This window comes from Xiphophorus maculatus, chromosome 22 (assembly GCF_002775205.1).
Source record: "Xiphophorus maculatus strain JP 163 A chromosome 22, X_maculatus-5.0-male, whole genome shotgun sequence".
Lineage (NCBI taxonomy): Eukaryota > Metazoa > Chordata > Actinopteri > Cyprinodontiformes > Poeciliidae > Xiphophorus > Xiphophorus maculatus.
In genome coordinates, this window is record NC_036464.1 from 5,915,429 (window position 1) to 5,934,723 (window position 19,295).

At 37.0% G+C, this 19,295-nt stretch overlaps 1 protein-coding gene across 1 annotated transcript in view; it reads right to left on the reverse strand.

Annotated features, from left to right (window-relative positions):
* The window catches only part of b3gat2 (beta-1,3-glucuronyltransferase 2), a 41,883-nt gene extending 23,257 nt beyond the window's left edge, over positions 1-18,626 (reverse strand). The window contains exon 1 of the mRNA XM_005795152.2: positions 17,693-18,626. Coding sequence (XP_005795209.1) covers positions 17,693-18,226 — 534 coding nt within the window. The 5' untranslated portion in view covers positions 18,227-18,626. The remainder of the gene's footprint in view (positions 1-17,692) is intronic.
* Between the last annotated feature and the right edge of the window lie 669 nt (positions 18,627-19,295).

A 19,295-nucleotide genomic window follows, 5' to 3' on the forward strand; every position in this document is an offset into this window, starting at 1 on the left:
ATTAGATTAGTTGACAATTTTTTTTGAATAATCAGTTAATCACAATTAATCTGATTGTTTCAATTTCAATTTGAGTTCATATTTAATTTTTTGCTTACAGACATAATTTTATTGATAATTATGTTTTTTTAATTTCCATTTTATTTATTGCTTTTGGTTGTCGTGTTTTATTTTGGGATATTTGAAATCTCTCTGAGTTTCAGAAACTGAACTAAAGACTTTAACTGTATTAAATTAAAGTTTAATTGTCTTCTGGAAGGCGAACTTGCATTATTAATATCATTATTATGAATATATCACTTCAAAAATGGTTTCAAAACAACAATATTGTCATTTATCGCAATAATTACTGGGACAATTTATCTTCCAGCAGAATTTGTTGCTGTGACAAACCTAAAGACGAGTTAAAGGTGGAAGTTTAGTGGTTATTCTGTCACATCTTGCATTTTAGAAAAGAAACATTAAAGATAAACTATAGTAGTGTGATGGTCTGAGGCTGATTTGCATTAGTAGTTTAGAAACAACTTACAACTAATAAATTCTTCTCTTTAGCAGAAAATCCTGGTGAAAAGCATCCAGTCATACATTTGCAAACCTGAGGTTTTGGAGTGACCTAGTCAAAACATTTACTGACACGAAACACTGCAAAAACACAAAATCCTACCAAATATTTTAGGTCTAGCTTGTAGTGCATGTATCTTAAAATCCTTGAAATAAGAACTAACTTACATGCACTTTTCAGCAAGATATAGTAGCTTGTTTAAGGAAATAATTCCTTAATATATTCTATGTTGTAGAGACACTGGCAAATTTTTTCACCTATAACAAAACATTTTTCACATGTTATGAGTGAAATAATCTGCCAGTGGATCGAGTACTTTTTGATCAATTTTAAGGAAACAGAAAACAAATATCACGCTGAAAAGTTACCTGTAAGTTAGTTTCAGGTGAACTAGGATATTTTCACTAGAAACTAGATTTAAAAAAACACTCATTAAGATACGTTTTTGCAGTGAAACCCTCTTTTGTGGACAAAAAAGTGACTTTCTTGTGAAACCTGAGGCGTGTTAGATAGGCCATGCGTCTGTTTTACATAAACGCCTGCAGGCAAACATCGGTTGCATTAAATGAGATAAATAAAAACAGTAGGTGGGTGGTGTCAGAAAGCATCAGCGAGGCCTTTTACCACTTGTTGCATTATGCCACTCAATTATTCATCACTACTGGAAGACATCCAGGCTTCACAGGTATGCATCGGATGTTAGCCAACCATCAGCTGCAGCATTGTTCGGCTCAAAAATATTACAGAAGGCTTCAGCGGCAGATTAGGAAGGTTTCTCTGATGGCTGATACAGAGAGAGTAAACGTCCTGGTGACCCAGCACATCTTGGCTTTGTTATCAACAACGATTCAATGTCACAATGTTTGCTGGGAGCGAGGCAGAGCTCTGGGGTGCCAGGGTTTCAACAGATGGAGCATTATCCGGCTCGTGGCGGCTGCATTAACTCACGCCGCAGTCTGCAGATTACGGGTGGCAGCAGAAAAGTTTGCAGCACAAACTCATTACAGAGAGCTTTATCTACACAAAGAAAGTGCATCCCGCCAAAATGTAATGCTCCGGAGAGCAAAAAATAAAAACGGGAAGACAGATAGAGACGAATAAAATACCAGGTCAGGTTCAGCGTAACTGTGGCTACTTTCAAAATAAATCCTTATTGCAGTAGGAATTATGTTGTGCTTGTAATTGCGTTTCCATTGATGATGTAATTGCACAATTTGACATTTTGAAAATAAATTTGCTTATTGGAATCATGTCAATTTTGATAAAACGTCAAAAGTTTTGATGCTTGGATAAAGTTGTTTTTTTTTACATCTTGGCTTATTTTGCAATACTGAAATGGAAACCCTTTCTTCCTCATCACAAAAGTCACATGACATGTCACTGGAGCAAACCACAAACAGGACGATGACAGGAAGTAGTTGGAGAATGATGACACATCATGTTTTTTAATGATTTATCACGTCAAATAAAATTTTCACATGTTTTTAATTGTGGTTCGTATTTAATGAGAATGTCACTTTGTGTTGGCTGTGTTTTTTTTTAACATTATTGACAAAGTTTTCTGCACATTTGTAATGGAAAAGCAGCAACTGTTTTTTATTGTACAAATATTTAATTGAAACTGACGACCAGCAGCACAATCGAAACATTATGACATAAACACTAAATAATTTCTGGAATTTGCTGCTGACTGCAAACACAAATTATTTCATAAAGGCAAATCATTGCATTTGGGCATCTAGACATGATGGGAAAAGAGAAATTAAGATTTTGTGCAAATCTAAAGCAAGATGTCTTGTCGTTCTCTAATTTAACCCTGAACTCCTATTATCTGTTATGTATGATTAATTATTCTCTCTTCTTCAAGTTTAACGTCAAGCAGCTGATAAAAAACACTCAATTTATTTTCACAATTTACATTAATCTTTCTTTTGAGTTAAGAAAATGACCTTCTACTCATTCACACTGCAAAAACACAAAATCTTACCAAGTATTTTTAGCCTAGTTTCTAGTGCAAATATGTAAATATAGTAAACTTAAAATAAGAAAAACTAACTTACAAGTGAATTTTCTGAAATATGTAGAGCTTGTTTTAAGTAAATAATTTCTTAATATTAATTAAGAAGTACATATGTCACTATAACATGGGAAAAATGTCTTGTTATAAGTGAAACAATCTGCCAATGGAACTAGAACTGGGTTGCTAGGCGACGGGCTGGGCTTGGGTTTGGTTGCTAGGTAACGGCGCAGTGGAGTAATTTACCAACGGAACTAGAACTTTTTCTTCAATATCAAGGAATTATTTAGTTAAAACAAGCCTCTACATCAGGGGTCTCAAACTCCAGGCCTCGAGGGCCGCAGTCCTGCAGTTTTTAGGTGTGCCACAGGTACAAAACACTGGAATGAAATGGCTTAATTACCTCCTGCTTGTGTAGATCAGTTCTCCAGAGCCTTAATGACCTAATTATTCTGTTCAGGTGTGGTGCAGCAGAGGCACATCTAAAAGTTGCAGGACTGCGGCCCTCGAGGACTGGAGTTTGAGACCCCTGCTCTACATGTTGCTTAAAAGTTGCTTTTTAAGTTAGTTTGTCTTACTTCATGTTTGCACTAGAAACTAGACCAAAAATACTTGGTAAGATTTTGTGCTATTGCAGAACACAGCAGCTCAACAATCAGCTACATTTCACCAAACTTGACTCATTGAGTGAGATTTTTTTTTGAAAAACAAGAAACCGGATGCGTATTTTATATTTTTGCTCTTTATTTACATTTTTTATTGCTGTTGGTGTTTTATAATGTTTATGTATGTGCTGTCATCTTACTCAGGGTATCTTTGCAGATGAGATTCTGTATCTTTCTGGGCCTTTCCTGGTTAAATAAAAGACTTATGCTGCAGTAAACACACCACCCATGAGGAATCCCAGCAAAATTGGTGTTGACAATGGCACAAATTCAAAATGATTATTTCTTTTCCTCCAGGAATTTGCTTTTTAATAGCTTCCACACTTTATCCTCACCTGGCAGCTCTTACTGCAGATGTGCAGTTGGTCTTTCCACGCCTAAATCCTAACAAGTAATTTGGCTTCTCTGCTTCCTGGCTGTTGTCCACATTCATTTTATTTCCAGTCCAGTTGTGCAGCAGAGGTTGAGTGTCTCCCTTATGAACCACTGCTGCTTTTATCTCATGCTTTCTGGTGCTGCGCGGCCACTTCCAGCTGCTTGAAATGCCAGCTAGTCTAAATCGCTAAATAAAAAGCTGCACAGTGATTACTGAAAAACTCAGGGTTTTTTTTAACATACCATTTGCGTGTGCAGATAAAATAATCCTGAAAAAATGAGAGGAATCAGAAAATCAATACGAACTGCTTTATCTTCACATTTCAAACAAATGTCTAGTTTTATGATGGAATAAAAGGAGAGTTTTAACCTTTACAACATCAAAACTTGTACTGCAATTCTTCAATCGAGAAGCTGCAACCAGTTTACCGCTCTGGAAAAAGTTAAGAGACCACTTAAAATTATTTGTTTCTCTGATTTTACCGTTTGAGTAAAATGAACATTGTTCTTTTATTCTATAAACTACTGACAACATATCTCCCAAATTCCAAGCAAAAATTTAATGTGCCGAAGATAAGAAATTGTTGCAGTGCTTGCAGACCTTAAATAATGCAAAGAAAACAAGTTCACACTCATTTAAAAACAACAATACTGATGTTTTATCTCAGGAAGAGTTCAGAAGTCAATATTTGGTGGAGGTTTTCAGTGGGGTTCAGTGAAGTGGGCTCTTAATTTTTTAGATGAGAGCTGTTTATGAGTTTCCCGGGATCTTGTGGCGACATTATTCTTTTAATCCTTGTAATGTTCTGCAGGTGGTAAAGGGCCGACTTTGTAATCGTCATTATGTGTTTCTGAAGGTTAAGGTCTGAGTCCATTACTACACACAGATTTCACTCCTGATATCTAGTTTCTTACTGTAATAATAATAATATTTTCTCCAGAGTTGTATATATTTGTATGCAAACTCCACAAGTCATTCCAATTCAGTCAGAAAATTCAAGGTCACTTGCTTTACAAAATGAGAATAAGATGAACAAGTTTGTTATTGCGATGGATTTTATATGCCACTCATAAAGAGTCAAATATAAAAATTAATCTCTAAATATTTTTGTAATCATCAACAAGCTTCTGGCATAATTGGATGAAAACGGTTTTATTCCATATTTGATAGACTTGATTTAAATTAGTCAGTTTCCAGACCACGACTATCTCAGGGGTCCATTATTTATTTCTGCCGCTGCTACAAAATAAAACACGCCTCGAGCTGCAAAAACAAATATGTACTACGTAGAATGTCTCATTATGAAAGCTAGTAAAATTTAACTAAATGTATTTGTTGGATTACTTTCTTGGAGTACCAAATTGGGGAAAGAATCGATCAAATATTTGATTTGAGATGAAAATTTAGATGCAGTTCTTCTTCTTTATTACTTCATCCACTTTGAAACAATCCTCCATCGCCTCTGGCATAGACAAGTGCAGTTCAGGCATTTTGCAGAGCTTTGAGATGGGTGATGTATAGCTTGTATATTCTTCTTCATAATCTCAGCATGAATCTTTTTATTTCGTTTCTCACATAAACCCCTAACAGCTCCAGCCTGCACACATATCATGCACCATTGCATCAGTTTCACCGTCCTCCCGCAGCCCCACTAATTTGATTCATTCATTTTCCCCCTGCTCATTTCGTCCCTCTCTGACTGATTGCCTGTGCCATGCATATTAAAATCTCAGAGATAAAAATACGCTTGATTAAAATCACACTCGGCCCCACAAACTCTCGTCCCACAGAGAAAACAACAGTGACGTCTCTCTCTTCCTCTCTTCCTCTCTTCCTCTCTTCCTCCGAGGAAACGAGAACATCCATAATGGATTTCATAAACTTCATCATTAAGAATGTCTTTGTGTGTACACGGTTCACTTCTCACCTTTTTGTTTCCAGAGAAGGGAGTCGCTTCAAGACAGAGGGTCCTCTCTGTGAGTCAAATGAAAAATGCGAAACCTCTCAGCTCCGTATTTTTCACCCCAAGCTTTTATTTTGTTTACTTGTAAATATGTAGCGGGCCTTTACTCACTGAGCCACCGGCGCCGTAATTTGTCAGGACTTGGAGGCTGTCATGCGCTCAGCTGAGTCTGAAATTATTTTATTTTAATTCACGTCAAAGATTGTTTGCCACGTCGGACTTGGCTGTTCAGCCTGAACCGACTGGAGAATGAAGAGGAGAAGCCTGTTAAATAGATATCAGGTTTTACTCCACTTAACTTTCCATAACAGCTTTTCACTGCAGAACAAACTTGGGCTTGAGTAAGAAAGACGATGAAAGCTAAAAGTGTCCGACTTTTGTCCGCAGCTTTTATTTCCCGGGTCAAAATTAATAAGTATGTTTATTAAAACAAAACTCAGTTCCAATATTTGAAAGCAATATATGAGCAATATAGGAACCAGTGACAAAAAATTATAAGTCACAGATTGCTATGGTGATTCTCATCGTTTTTGCAGGGAAATTGAAATAATGTTTGAATGTCTGTACTTGGCTTTCTGAGATGATTAGGCAATGTAGTTGTTCCACTCTGGACTATTTTCCTAAAAGGGGACATTCACATTTTGTAAGCTTTTATACTTCAATTTATTTTTCTAATTCTTCTAAAAACAGCCTTAGTGCTTAAAAAACCATCCAGTCGGTTTTTGGCAATAAGCTCATGTTTTTTGGTGTCTGGAAAACATTTGACGTGCAGCACACTGTTACCTAGCAACCCCAGCAGAGTTCCACCCGTCACCTAGCAACCCAAGCTGATCTACAACATGCTTGGTCAGCTGGTTTTCCGCTGTATGTGCTGTACAATGGCTGCTGGAAGAGACAAGTGTTATTCACTTACTATTCAGAAACCATTTTCTGCATTCTTGTTGGTTGTGTAGGAGGCTCTACTAGTGCTTTTCAAAGATCTACAATTGTATAATTGCATATCTTTTTGCAGCCATTTTCATGTGGTAGTGTAAACGTTGAGTAGGGGGGGATGAGGGGGCAAGCAGCAACTTATTTGGATTTAAAGACACAGAGGCCCTAAAACATTTCATTCTGAAAGTAGATCAAAATAGGTAGAATTGACCAGACTAAGATCTTAAGAATGATTTTGTGCACAAAAATGTGCTGAACATGTTTCGCATAACCCAGAGACCTAGCATAACCTGATCAAAGAAGCATAATAAGCCAGCTTTAATAGAAAATTTTAATGTGTGCGACATGATCTCACTCTCAAGCTAAAATTATACTGAAAATAATTAATTTTAAACTGTGCAAAAACTTTAAAAAGGTATTAAAATGTCAAGTCAGTCAACCAAACACCCTTTTAATCTGTGAATATCAGTTTTTCTCTAACACATATCCTAATTATGCCGCTCAAATGCTCCGGATTTCCTCACTCTTTTATAAATATCATTTTTAGAAATATATTTCCAGTGCTTTGATGTCATTCTTTTCATGTAAGTTTTTATGAGTTTGCAGATTTAACCAAAACTATGCTGAGAACAGAAAAAAAACCAGCAAAGCAAGCTTCAACAGTTTGGTTTCTTCAATTAATAAAGAATATACATGATTAAAAATGCAGCTGCAGAATGTCAGAGAGAGTAAAAGATTATTAGGAATAAAAGAAAACATTTGAGTTTCATTGTGATACATTTTTATTTAATGAATAATAAAAATGGTTTCAGATATCTGGAACTCCATTTTCTTTAAAGTGAGCAGTGCCTTGCAAAAATAATAACTTTTTTTTGTAACAGCTGCAAGTTTTCCACATCTGGGTGGAAACACTTTTGCAAAAAAAGTTCCAACTTACATGGGGAGCTTTGCAAGTTATGTCATCTCGCAGAATTTCAATTGGATTTAGCTGGGGACTTTGACTAGGCCATTTAAGCACACAAATATAATTTGATCTAAGCTAAGGGTTTGCAACTCACACAGCCTTTAACAGGTTTTCTTCTAGGATTAGCTTGTATTTCTGCTCCATTTTCACACAAATTCTGACAAATTATCCTGTCTCTGTTGAAAAACCCCCACCCTGCAGGATGATGCAGCCACCACCGTGTTTCACTTTTTTCAAGGCAATGTGAAGTTGGGTTTCCTGTAACAAATACAGGTTTGTAAACAAAACAAAACAATATTGGCCTCATGGTTAGCGGCCATATTTGGAGTATTCAGTATTCAGCTGAAAGATGAACACAAATGCCACATTTTGAAGATTTGTATTTGTAAAATAAATATTGTGAAACTACATATGTTTTTTCTTGCATTTCCATCCAATCCCAAAATAAAATCCAGATGAAAGTTTGTGGTTATGTGACAAAATATGAAGAAGTTTCTGGTATGTGAATACTTTAATAAAGTGCCATTAAAAAGAAACACAGAGCTGTGGTGTGTAACAGCACTTTTGCATTTACACTTGCCCCTAAAAGCCCCCGGCCTTTCTATAACCCCAGCACTATTCCCCCACTGTTATCTGCCCCCTGCCCTGAATGGTAAACATTTCTCTCAGTCAGGAGTTTCTCCTTTCTGCTTCACTTCCCTGACATTACAGCCCATCGCTTCTCTTTCCACACCTTTACAATAACTGCTCTCAAAAAATATTTTTTTTCATTTCACCATCCTCCCTTTGTTTCTCTTGCTTCTCTCCATATCAACCCTCCATCATCTTACTGTTCGCTGATCTGAACCCCTAGACCTTCATCAAGAACTAAATGTGCTAAATGTTTTGGTTGAAAAGATTAATCTGACTTCAGTGACCAAACAAATCACCTTCACCTTCATGATTCTATCCAATGAAGTTGTCCCAGAATAAAACTTGAGCGAAAGATCATTCGCCACAGTAGCTGGTCTCTAAAAAAGTCACCGTGACTTTTATGAAGCTTTCAGAGCCGGGGGAATTCATTTATTCAGAGAAGCTCTGACGAAAGCGTTCCCCAGTGAACAGACTCCTGCAGCTGAACAGCTCTGCCTTCAGCTGGAAAACCATCCACTTCCACACTCAGGTTTTCAAGAGATATGAGGGAAACTAAACTGGAAGGGTTTAATTTTTCCTGGTTGCTTGTTTCGAAGCTGAGTGTAAGTGTCTGTGCCAAGAAGTTAAAAGACGGAGAAATGAAATGTAAAGATGAGCAAACAACAAAATTCATTTTGTGGAATGTTTCAGATTGAACAGACAAAAGAGGGGGACTAATTCCTCTTAATTAGAATTTGAAATAAACCTTAAAGTTGCAGTACGTAACTTTTATAAAAATATTTTTTTTTCATATTTGTTAAAATTGTCACCATGTTGTATAACATGAGACAGATAATACGTGAAAAAAAATCAAGCTTCACCACCTTCTTCTTATGTGGTCTGCAAAAATGCTCTGCTACCAGTCAAAAACAACCAATCAGAGCCAGGAGGAGGGTCTTAGTGCTGTCAATCATCCTCATGTACGCACTCCTAAATTTGTTAATTTGCAGAGAAACAACTTACCATTACAGGAAAACCGTTTACCCGCCATCATCAGTGGTGAAGCTAACTAGCCTTAACATTTCTGACGGGCTATGCAGGAGTGATTAACAGCGCTAAGATTCTCTGGTTGTTTCTGACCGAGTGGTGTAGTTTTCTTAGTTTATATGTGTTATATTAAACTGTCACTTCATAATGACAATTTTAACAAATATGTGTAAATAATAAAAAAAAAATAAAAGTTAGATAGTGCAACTTTAAAGGAGCGCGCTCAGATGTACTTTAACAAAATGGAAACTACATATGATTGTTTGAAGCCAGAAAAATTCTAATTCTTGTGCAAATTAGTTTTATGGTGCCCTGATCTGCAGATATTACAATTAAAAGGAGTTTTTTTTTTTTCTTGCTAAAATTGTTAATGACAGAAAGTTGATTAAAGTTCAGGAAAGACGTCAACCGCCTGGTATCCATATAATTTGCCTCCTACTTTCAGTAAAAGTGAAATTATACAAAGTTAAATTAAATGAGGCAAGGTTCTTTTACTTGTAATGTTTCAACTGTTGATTTTTGTGTTTATATGATGTAAAGCACTTTGAACTGCCTTGCTGCTGAGCTACACAAATAAACTTGATTGACTGAACAAAACCCAAACTGTTCGATTACAATTTAGGTTTTGTTAAACTATTCTGATACCAAAGTGTTCCAAAGAAAAATCAAAGGGTTATGGGCATATTTTGCCTGATTTAGCAGTTCTTAAAGTATAATTTAATGTAGCCAAAGTATTTAAATTTGTTTTTTTTTTAAAAATAAAACAAAACATTGCGATTGAAACTGCATAATCACTTTGCTAAGGTGGCTACCGCTGGCGGCTGCTAAAAGCATATATCTGAAATCTCTGCAGTCAGCAACACAAACTGTGCTAATGGGCAATCAAAATGTAACTGCATGAGTGGGATTAAATGAGCACTGCTGCATTTTCTGCAACTCCATTAAGCGCTGCAAGGCAGCTGAGAAAAAATGTGCTGCGCAATTGATAGACTATGCCAAACTGAGAGCTGTACTGACTAATGTGCAGAAATTACAAATGCATCTGTTTGATCACTGGCTCTACTGCAGCAGAAAGACATCAGGAAGACAGAGGCCTGTTTAACATTTGCTATTTCACACACAGGAAAAGTAGGACTGGTTTAATACATTTTGTTCCTTGCCTTGTGGTAGAGATTTCTGAGCGTCTGAACAACCTGGACAATAACTCAGATGTAATCAACAAGCCAGAATGAGGATGATTGAACTGTGGCTGAGTCCCTCATTTGTATCCAGATGTGAGAAAAGGTGAGCAGCTAAAACTGAGTGGAATACTGAGAAAGGCAGGGTATCCACATTGTTTTGCAAATCAGAAAGAAGTCAACCTTCTACAGCCGGACATGCAAGTCAAGCACTTTCTAAATGCCAGCAGGTTTAATCCAGGCAACATGCAGCACACTCGTAATTAGTGTCCCTGTAAGTGAACGTGTTTGGAGCTCTGACCTTTTCAGCAACAGAGTTTCTAAAAACTGAAACAATAAACTGCTGTTTAAGTGGGATGATGGGTCAGCGTTGTCCCTTTGCATCAAACTGGACCTTTATTTTCACTTCAGAGTCAGTGAACATGGTGTAACAGCGAACTTATATCCAACACACTTTATGGCTGATTGTGAGTAGCTGCTCCCTGCGGCACAAACTTTATAGCTGCAGAAAGGATCTGGAAACATCCGCACAGACACAACAGAGCAGTGCACTGGATGCAATAAAGTCATCCCACCGTTCCCTCAAGGCCCATTCAGCAGGTAACTCAATTTAAGAAATGATATTGTGTCCACATCCGCACTAACCTAGTTGTAGAGTTGATTAAAATTTGAACAGATTACAGTAATAAATACATTTGGGATTTATTGTGATTAAAATAGGTTATTACTTGCTTAATTTCTCTTTCCTCACTAAGACTCAGGCGCCTTTTATGCAGTCGGCATAGGGTAGCATTTATTTCTGTAATACCTGTAATTATTCCTCGACTGCTAACCAAAGCAGTGTGTAACAGTTCCTCATACAATAACACACTAGTCACACCATATGAGTTACTGCAAAATTTAGAACATGTAGATTTTTTTTTTAATGCAATGCATTTTGTAGTAATCTGGGTCCCTGATCCATTATCTGAATTCTGCCAATGTTTTCAGTTCAATAATTCTGTTATTTTATCATGTAACGTTAATTTTGCTATATTAGATAAAATGAATTTTAAAAAGTTTTTTTTTTATCAAATGTTCATCAGGTGGTGAAGGAACACAAGGATTTGAATTAATAAAAGTATTTTCTTTAAAAAAAAGTTTGTCAGCTATAAAATAGATTTGACAGAACTGAATCTACCATCAGCATCCAGAGCTGAGTTTAATCGTCAGCGCAGACAGAGTGTCAGCATATCAAAGCATGAGATTAAGTTACCTTATTGTCAGGTTATTGGTGCAACATTTGGGCAGGTCTCTCATAGCCACATAGGTTGGTGTTGATTACACACCAACCTATATTGTTTATATAGAACTAACAATAAATCAGTTGAATTACATTTTTTCTCTTTGAAGATTTAGTTTGATTTAATGCTTTTCGCTCAGAGCACCAAGCATAGAATTAGACTGAATAGATTGAATCCTTGTGGATTGGGAACATTGTCACTAATACCACCAGATCTAGAATGTTTTTTGATATCAGAACCAACACAGATATTAATATCAGATTGGTGCATATTTACCCCAAATCATTGGTGCTCCACGTTCCTATACAGGGTTTTTCCATCTTCAGATCCCTCCATAGTGAATCACATCTAATATAATAATCACATCTAGTAATCTGTTCTCAGTTCTCCTGAACCCCCCCACCCCCGAGACGGGTGAGATTATCCACTTCCTGGCTAATCGCAGCAGGATGTTCATCCAGTGCAAAGGAGCCCTAACATTCACCATAGTCATGGGTTTACAAGATGTGACACCAGTTTATAAGAGTAAAACAACAGCTGCCAACACTAATAAAGACTCAATGACTTACAAGTAGTCAAGTTAATTTAGTAGCTTTCCTGCTTAAATGTTTTCCCAATGTTTTTCCTTAAATGTTTTCTTTCTAAAATGATATGAGCCAGTAATGTGATGTTTCCTCCCACTGCAAGCAAAGTTACTCTCATCATTCTAAAGGCAGCCAAACAGTTTCTACAGGTTATTACCACCATGTGACAGCCTATTATCGCTCTATGACAGGCCATTACCTGCACACAGGAGCAGGGTAATGAAATAGGAAGGAGGACACAGAGGAGACACTGTCCTATCAACAAATCAAACAGATGCTCTTTAAGCTAAGCCGCAGACACCAAATTTAACGCTACTCTGTGTCAAAGCAGAGTAGACTGCAGCTCTGTGAGGGAAAAGTGGTGAAGATTTCTAGTGAAGAGTTGCATTCTGGGAAGCAACAGGTTTGTAGGCTAGGATGGACTTTCATTGACTGGTTTTATTGTTCATTTATGACCTTGAAGGTGATGGTTTGAATCAGTAATCAAAAAGTTTAACCCAGTATGGCACTTCTGGTTTTGGTTGTCAATAATAACAAGCTAAATCTTAAATGTAAGCCTGATCTATAAAAGAAAAAGGGACAGAGCTGTGCTACTAATTGTCAACACTGAGACAACTAGTTGACAAGGTCAAGAAAAAGTTTTAATTAAGAAAAATAAATAGCAAGAGAGAAGGAAGAGGTTAAATAATGCTAGCTTGACTATGATAACCTTAACATGTAGATGTGATGTGGAATTCGGTGTGTTTTGGTTCAGTTACAAGATGCAAAAAAAGGCAACATAAAACACCAGACAGATCATTAGTAGAGCAGGTGTTTAAATTAGCTAATCTTCCATGCCGTGTTAGATTAGCTAATAGCAGTAGTAGCTAATCTACCACGGCCGTGTTAGATTAGCTAATAGCAGTAGTAGCTAATCTACCACCGCCGTGGTAGATTAACTAATAGCAGCACTAGCTAATACCACAGCGATCACTTACTAATAATCACAAAATAAACATCAAGCCTGAAATTATAAACCTAATGAATCCTGAAACATATAATGGCGTTGTTGTCAGTTGCTATGGCAACAAGTCTGTGTAGCTTAGCCGACACAGAGATCGAGAAAAAAATTGGGTTTGAGTTGTTCTTTTTTGATTTCTCTGCCTCATTTTTCCATTTGCTGTGGCACGCTACACTAAATTAATAATAGCAGTACAGCAGAGGATTGCATTTAAAAGAATCGTCTTTTTGCTCTCCAGCATTATGCAAAATTTCCGTATGTAAACAATAACATGTAAGGGCTCCATAGACAACATCAATCACAACACTTTTAAATCACTACCCCAGTTTCCTAGCATTTTGTCCTTTATAACTCAACAAAAGAGAATTTATAAATATAAGCAATACATATTTAACAGTTCTGATTACAGCATTTATCTTGGTATGAGGTTACTGGAAAGCTCTATATTGACTTTAAATAAAATGGGGACACACTATGTGAGCATTGTAATTTAAATCCAACTATATGTCTGGGTTATTTGCCTGGATCATATTGTAATTCTCTGGATAAAACTGGGCTTATTTGTCTTGTAAAGTCCCCTGTAATATGATTGAAGTAATCAATGTTTATCCCCCTGATCACTAGTGGAAGTGATGTTTCCTTTGCCACATGTTCAATTAGCATAATCCTGTTTAACACTTGAGAATTGCACTCCTAATAATGTGTATGTCAGGCATAAAACACAATATAAACTAATTTACCTAAAGATTTATTTATTTTTTATTGTGCTATATAGGATAATTATTACCAAAGAATCAATATAACTGTAGTTTTGAAACAATTTTAGAAGTAGTGGTAGCCTCAGCACTAGCAAATGTATTGATTACAAAGAAAATACATAAAATATACCATTTTAGCACTGCTGCAGAAGCCAATAGCTACAATCTTCCTTATCTTTTGAAGTTTCAGCCAATCAGCGACAAGATAAATAAATGCCGGTGCTGGATTGGTCGCTTGGCAAAGATCAGTCAATAGCATGTTAAGTTGCACTGCGGCTAAGAATTTAAGCTTCCCAAGCTGCGTTTTTGTTCAAATATATGAAAAAATTTGGAAATATCCAAGTTTTCCTCAAGTAATTTACACAGAAAAATCCATAAATAGGAAGTTAGGAAGTGGCTTGAAACAAATTGGTAGAAATGATAGAAGCAACTGTTTTATTAGTTTAATTATAGATAATCATAATGTGAACAAAGGGTTACTATATTTTAAGAGGTTTATTCGTTGTTGAAAAGTATTGAGTACTGCAATTGAAAAAAAGAGGGATCCTTTAGGATTTACAGAGCTTTTACATTTTTATGATTTACACATCCTCAACTCAGGGAACACATAATCAAATCAACTTTATATGAGTACATCTTTGCTTTTTCTCCTCTGCATCAGGCAATGGAAAGGAATAAAAAGAGCAGCAAATGTAGCAAATTAACTTTAAAAGCCTATTTAACTAAAAAAAGAAAAGAAAAGAAATCTCTGTGTAGATGAGGATGATGAAAGTTGTTCCATGTTCAGAGGCAGTTTTTGCTGAAAGGCAGCAATCAGAGTGAGGAGCAATCAGCAATCAACCCCATTCTTCCAGATTATACAACCAAGAGAGCCTGAAGATTGTTTTGTTGCATCTGCTGCAGCTTTATGACCCCACATCATCACCTACAAGGAAGGAGCTTTGCAGCAACGCTGTGAAAACGTTTTAGACGCATAAACATGCGACGCATGAACACCATCTCCGTTGAAGCGTTGATTACATGGTGTTGTTTGTCAATATGCAGGATCGATACTGATGCATCATGCAGCTTGCAGATGGTCAGCATGGTTTAATGTTTGTAAAGATGTTTTTTAGGGTTTAACATCCAGTGTTATGATTAATTATGCAGAGGAAGGTCACTGATATCAAACTAAATGGAATTTTTAAAAAGTTGCGATTTCAAAACAGCAGAATTTTTTTGGCATCAGTGGTGCACCGTCGTTTCAATTAGACTAAAATGAGAATTTTTTCAAGTCTGTATGGAGCATATCCTTCCCCCACATGTTGCTGCACACTGTTGGTCAGCTGGTAGAATCAAAACAGACAATTTCAGCAATCGGGAAACTACAAACATAAGCAGTTATGGTGTGGAAACTATAGGAGCATCCTGCTTCTTGTTTAAAAACATTGTTTTATAACACATTAACTAACTAAAATCGATGTTTCTCTGTAAAGAGAGTCAAAAAAAGAAGCAAATGTTAGAGAAAACTTAGAAATAATGGTAAATAATACGTATGTTTTAGCTACAGTAACAATGTTTGCTCCTTTTTCGTTTGAAGTAGTAAGATTGTACATTTTGGTTTTACGTTAATGTGTAAATGCAGTGATTCTGGCTTTTTATGAAATCTGGAAAAGTCAGAAAAATATAGAGTTTGATTTAAAAAAGTATGGAAAAAGTTAAACTGAGTGTTAATGAAATATTTGAGATTGCAGACTTTAATCCTTACTTGATATGCAGGAGATTTTCACAAATTTAAAGATATTATAAACGACTTTTTGAAAAGATTTTAGATTGAATCCTTTAACTTTGATTTCCAACATCACAACTTTACTTTTAAATCAATTCCATGTCATTGATTGTTTTGATTTTTAAGTGACTGACAGAGACTGAGTCAGCAAATACAGACTAGAAACTCCTGTTTGGTTTTTGGAACCAGAAAGTTCACATATTTCAATTTTGAAAATCGAGCTTAGAAGTCTAAAATGTTCAGGTTTGGAAGTAGAAGCAAAAATAAGTTGCTCTGGATGCCAAAAATTGGTGAAATAGATACAAATAAGCACTATTAAACTGGAAACCAGTTTGTTTCTTCATAATTTATGGAAGATAATAAACATAGGAAACTTAGACTGTCTTTAGTGTCATTGCAAAAAGACACCAGTGAATTTGACAACAAAATATTGCTGCTTGGCTACACAGATAAAATACTGAAAAACTATAAGTGTGATTATAAATACATATAAATATATGAAAGTGTTACTACTGTGGGTAAGAAAAAAATCTAGAATAAATAAAATGAAATAACACAATTAGGTAAGTGTTTTGTACTCAATAGAATATGATAAAAATTGTTGTCCTGTGGTTCTACAGTAATTTCTGATGCATTTACTGTAAATCCATCAGCCGTTTCTCACTGTGAACATACTACGTTATTAAGAGGCGCCGCTTTACGGGGCGGTGAAACGTTTCTGCAGTCTTCCAGTGAAAATCCATCAGGATCACAGGGGGAAGACCCAGCAGCTCTAACATTTCTACATTTTTACTCGGCATTCAGTTTTATCTGACAGCTTCACTTTGTAGCCTCTATATAGAATAAAGCAGGTTAAATATGACTAAAAAAGTGTGAAATTTATTGCATTTTTCCCCTCAAAGTAATTGTGCATCAATGCAGCTGATTTCGTTTTGCTAAGATATTAAAGAAAACTCAGGTTACTTTAATATCTGCCTTCATCTCGTGAATTCTCGTTGCATGCTGTGTCAGTTTCCTTTTATTAAACAAACTCTGCCTGGATTTGCTGCCAAATTAAGAACAGTAAAATCAATGTTTTATTTCCAGCCATAAGCAGGTGCTGGAAAATAAATCCCCATACAGCTTGATAGTGTAACAGTAGATCAGCACTACGACATCTTCACAAAATGGAAACTTCAGGAACTCTAATTCTGTGGTTTTCCATTTCTGTTCATTTTTTGGACCTTGATTTTAAAAATAAAAGCAAAATTCATCTTCATTTTTTCAGAAGAGAACACTGGACCACCAGGCAACAGTCCAGCCAACCATTTTCTTCTTTGCACCTGCACATTTTTCAACTAACTTTTTCCTTCCACTCACCTTTCCATAAACATGTATGGAAATAACATCCCTTCGTCAATAACTGTCTGCTGGACAACTGTTAAGTCAACAGTCTTCCAAATTAACATCTTCACACTTCAAATACCTTCTGAAAAGTATATTTGCAATGTTTTTAAAATGTGCATTTAAAAATTTCATTTTTAAACTACATGCAAAGTGTATTTTAAAAAGGACTATCTTAAGTATAATTTTAGAAATACATTTAAAGCTTATTAAGTGTAAAGTATATTTTAGAAAAATAGATTTTTAAAATAAAGTGCACCAAAGTTGACATAGTAGAAGCATGTTTTTTAAAAAAAATTTTAATTTTGAATATATTAAAAAGTACATCCAATTGGTAACAATGGAAATGTATTTAAGAGAAATATATCCAATTTAAAATATATTTAAGTTGATTAGAAATAATTTATATTTTGTTCTAAGAAAAATTCAAATGTTCTAAGTTTAGTTTGATTTAAACAAGTGAAAAACACAACTTTGGTGGGTTTTTATTATTATTTAAGCAGATATAAGTTAACTTTTGAATCTTTAATTTAAAACTAAAGTATCCCCTCTCTGGTGATGGATGATGAAGATGAGCTGATGAACAGGTAAGAGGTTACCTCCTCGAAAAGCTCCAGGCTGTACGTGTTGTCGTCATCAGCGAAAAAAACCACGCCGGAGTCGCGCTTGCCGCGGTGCTGCCTGAGCCACGCGAGAGCCGCGTTCCTCTGCTCGGTGGCGCGTGGCATCCCGGCGCGCTTGAACCTGCGGGGAGTGAACACGTGCAGGTGCGTGTACGGCACGCCGCTCCGGGCCAAGAAGCGCGTCACCAGGTCGGTGCGGGAGGTCGAGTCCTCCACGACGATCCAGTGGATTCGGGGCACCTGGCGGAAGACGTGGGCCAGCCGGGTCAGCTCGGCTTTCTGCACCGGGCGGCTGTACGTCGGGGTGATGGCGTAGATGATGGGCAGCGATGACTGGTTCTGGGCGCCGCCGGCTCCCGGTGAGCCGGAGCGGGGGTTCCGCTGCGCCCTGCCGGTCCGCCCAGCCGCCGGAGCCCGGATTGCCCTTTTACTGTCGATGTCGATCATTATGATGACAATAAGGACCCAGGGCAAGAGGATGAAGAAGCGACTGAAAAACACTGATTTCATGGCGGATCTTAACTTACAGCGCGCTCTTTGTATCACTCCATCACAAAGAGAAAGGATCCAGAAACTCCAAGATAAAAAAGAAATCTAATTTTTTCCTCCGAAATCCGGATCAAACTATGTAAAGCTTGTAAGCCATCCTCTGCGTCCCGCTTCCCCGGAGTCCTCCCTCCTCCTCCCCCTCTTGCTCCAAGTCCTTCACCGCTCTCTGATGGGACCTCTGCGCCTCCTCGTCGTCCTTCCCTCCTCCGGCTCACTCCTCCAGAAACCCCCCCATCAAATCCCCATGTTCGGCCGCCGCTCAGTGCGCGTTTCCTCGCGGAGGAAACCAGACCGCGGCGGAGCTCCGTGCATCGATGAAGCCCCACCGAGGAGCATCACTTGGCGAGGATGGAGCGCAGATCCGAGTCTGAGGATAATAAGCGAGGCAGGAGGGGAGGAGCAGGTGCAGAGGAGAGGAGAGGGAGCCGGGATACTGGAGGGAAGCAGGCGAGGGAGGAGGAAGAAGAGGAAGAGGAGGGGAGAGAAAGCTTCAGTGTCCACTGAGAGTTCACGCAGCTGATAGAGAGAGGAGCTTGTGTTGCTCAGGCGGCACTTGTCAGGGATGAATTATTAAACAAAAACACAGGAATATGATACCTGCGTGTTATAAATAAATCCAAACGACTCTAAAGGTCATATAATTATTATTATTATTTTTTTTGCATGATTTATTTTTAGAATGTTTTGGTTTTGTGTTTTTCTTTATTTGTCGTTCTTTGTTGTCATATTTAGTTAATTTCTGTATGTTTTTTTTTACAATTGCCATCTGAGTCTTGCCTTATAGGATCATTCCATCGTATTTACTTTTATGCTCTAATGAACTGCAGAAAGACGTAAAGTTGAAGGAAATTGTCTCTTAATGGGTTTAAGGTCACTCTTAATCAGTTTGTAAATAGTATAATTTTCTTTGTAAATGCTTTGACTTTTCTCAAGTTGTATTTTTACTTTTATGGGTGTGTTTGTTCTAGAAACGCACCAATCTAATATCAATATCTCTATTGGTCCCGATGTTGGAAAAAAAATGAGGTAT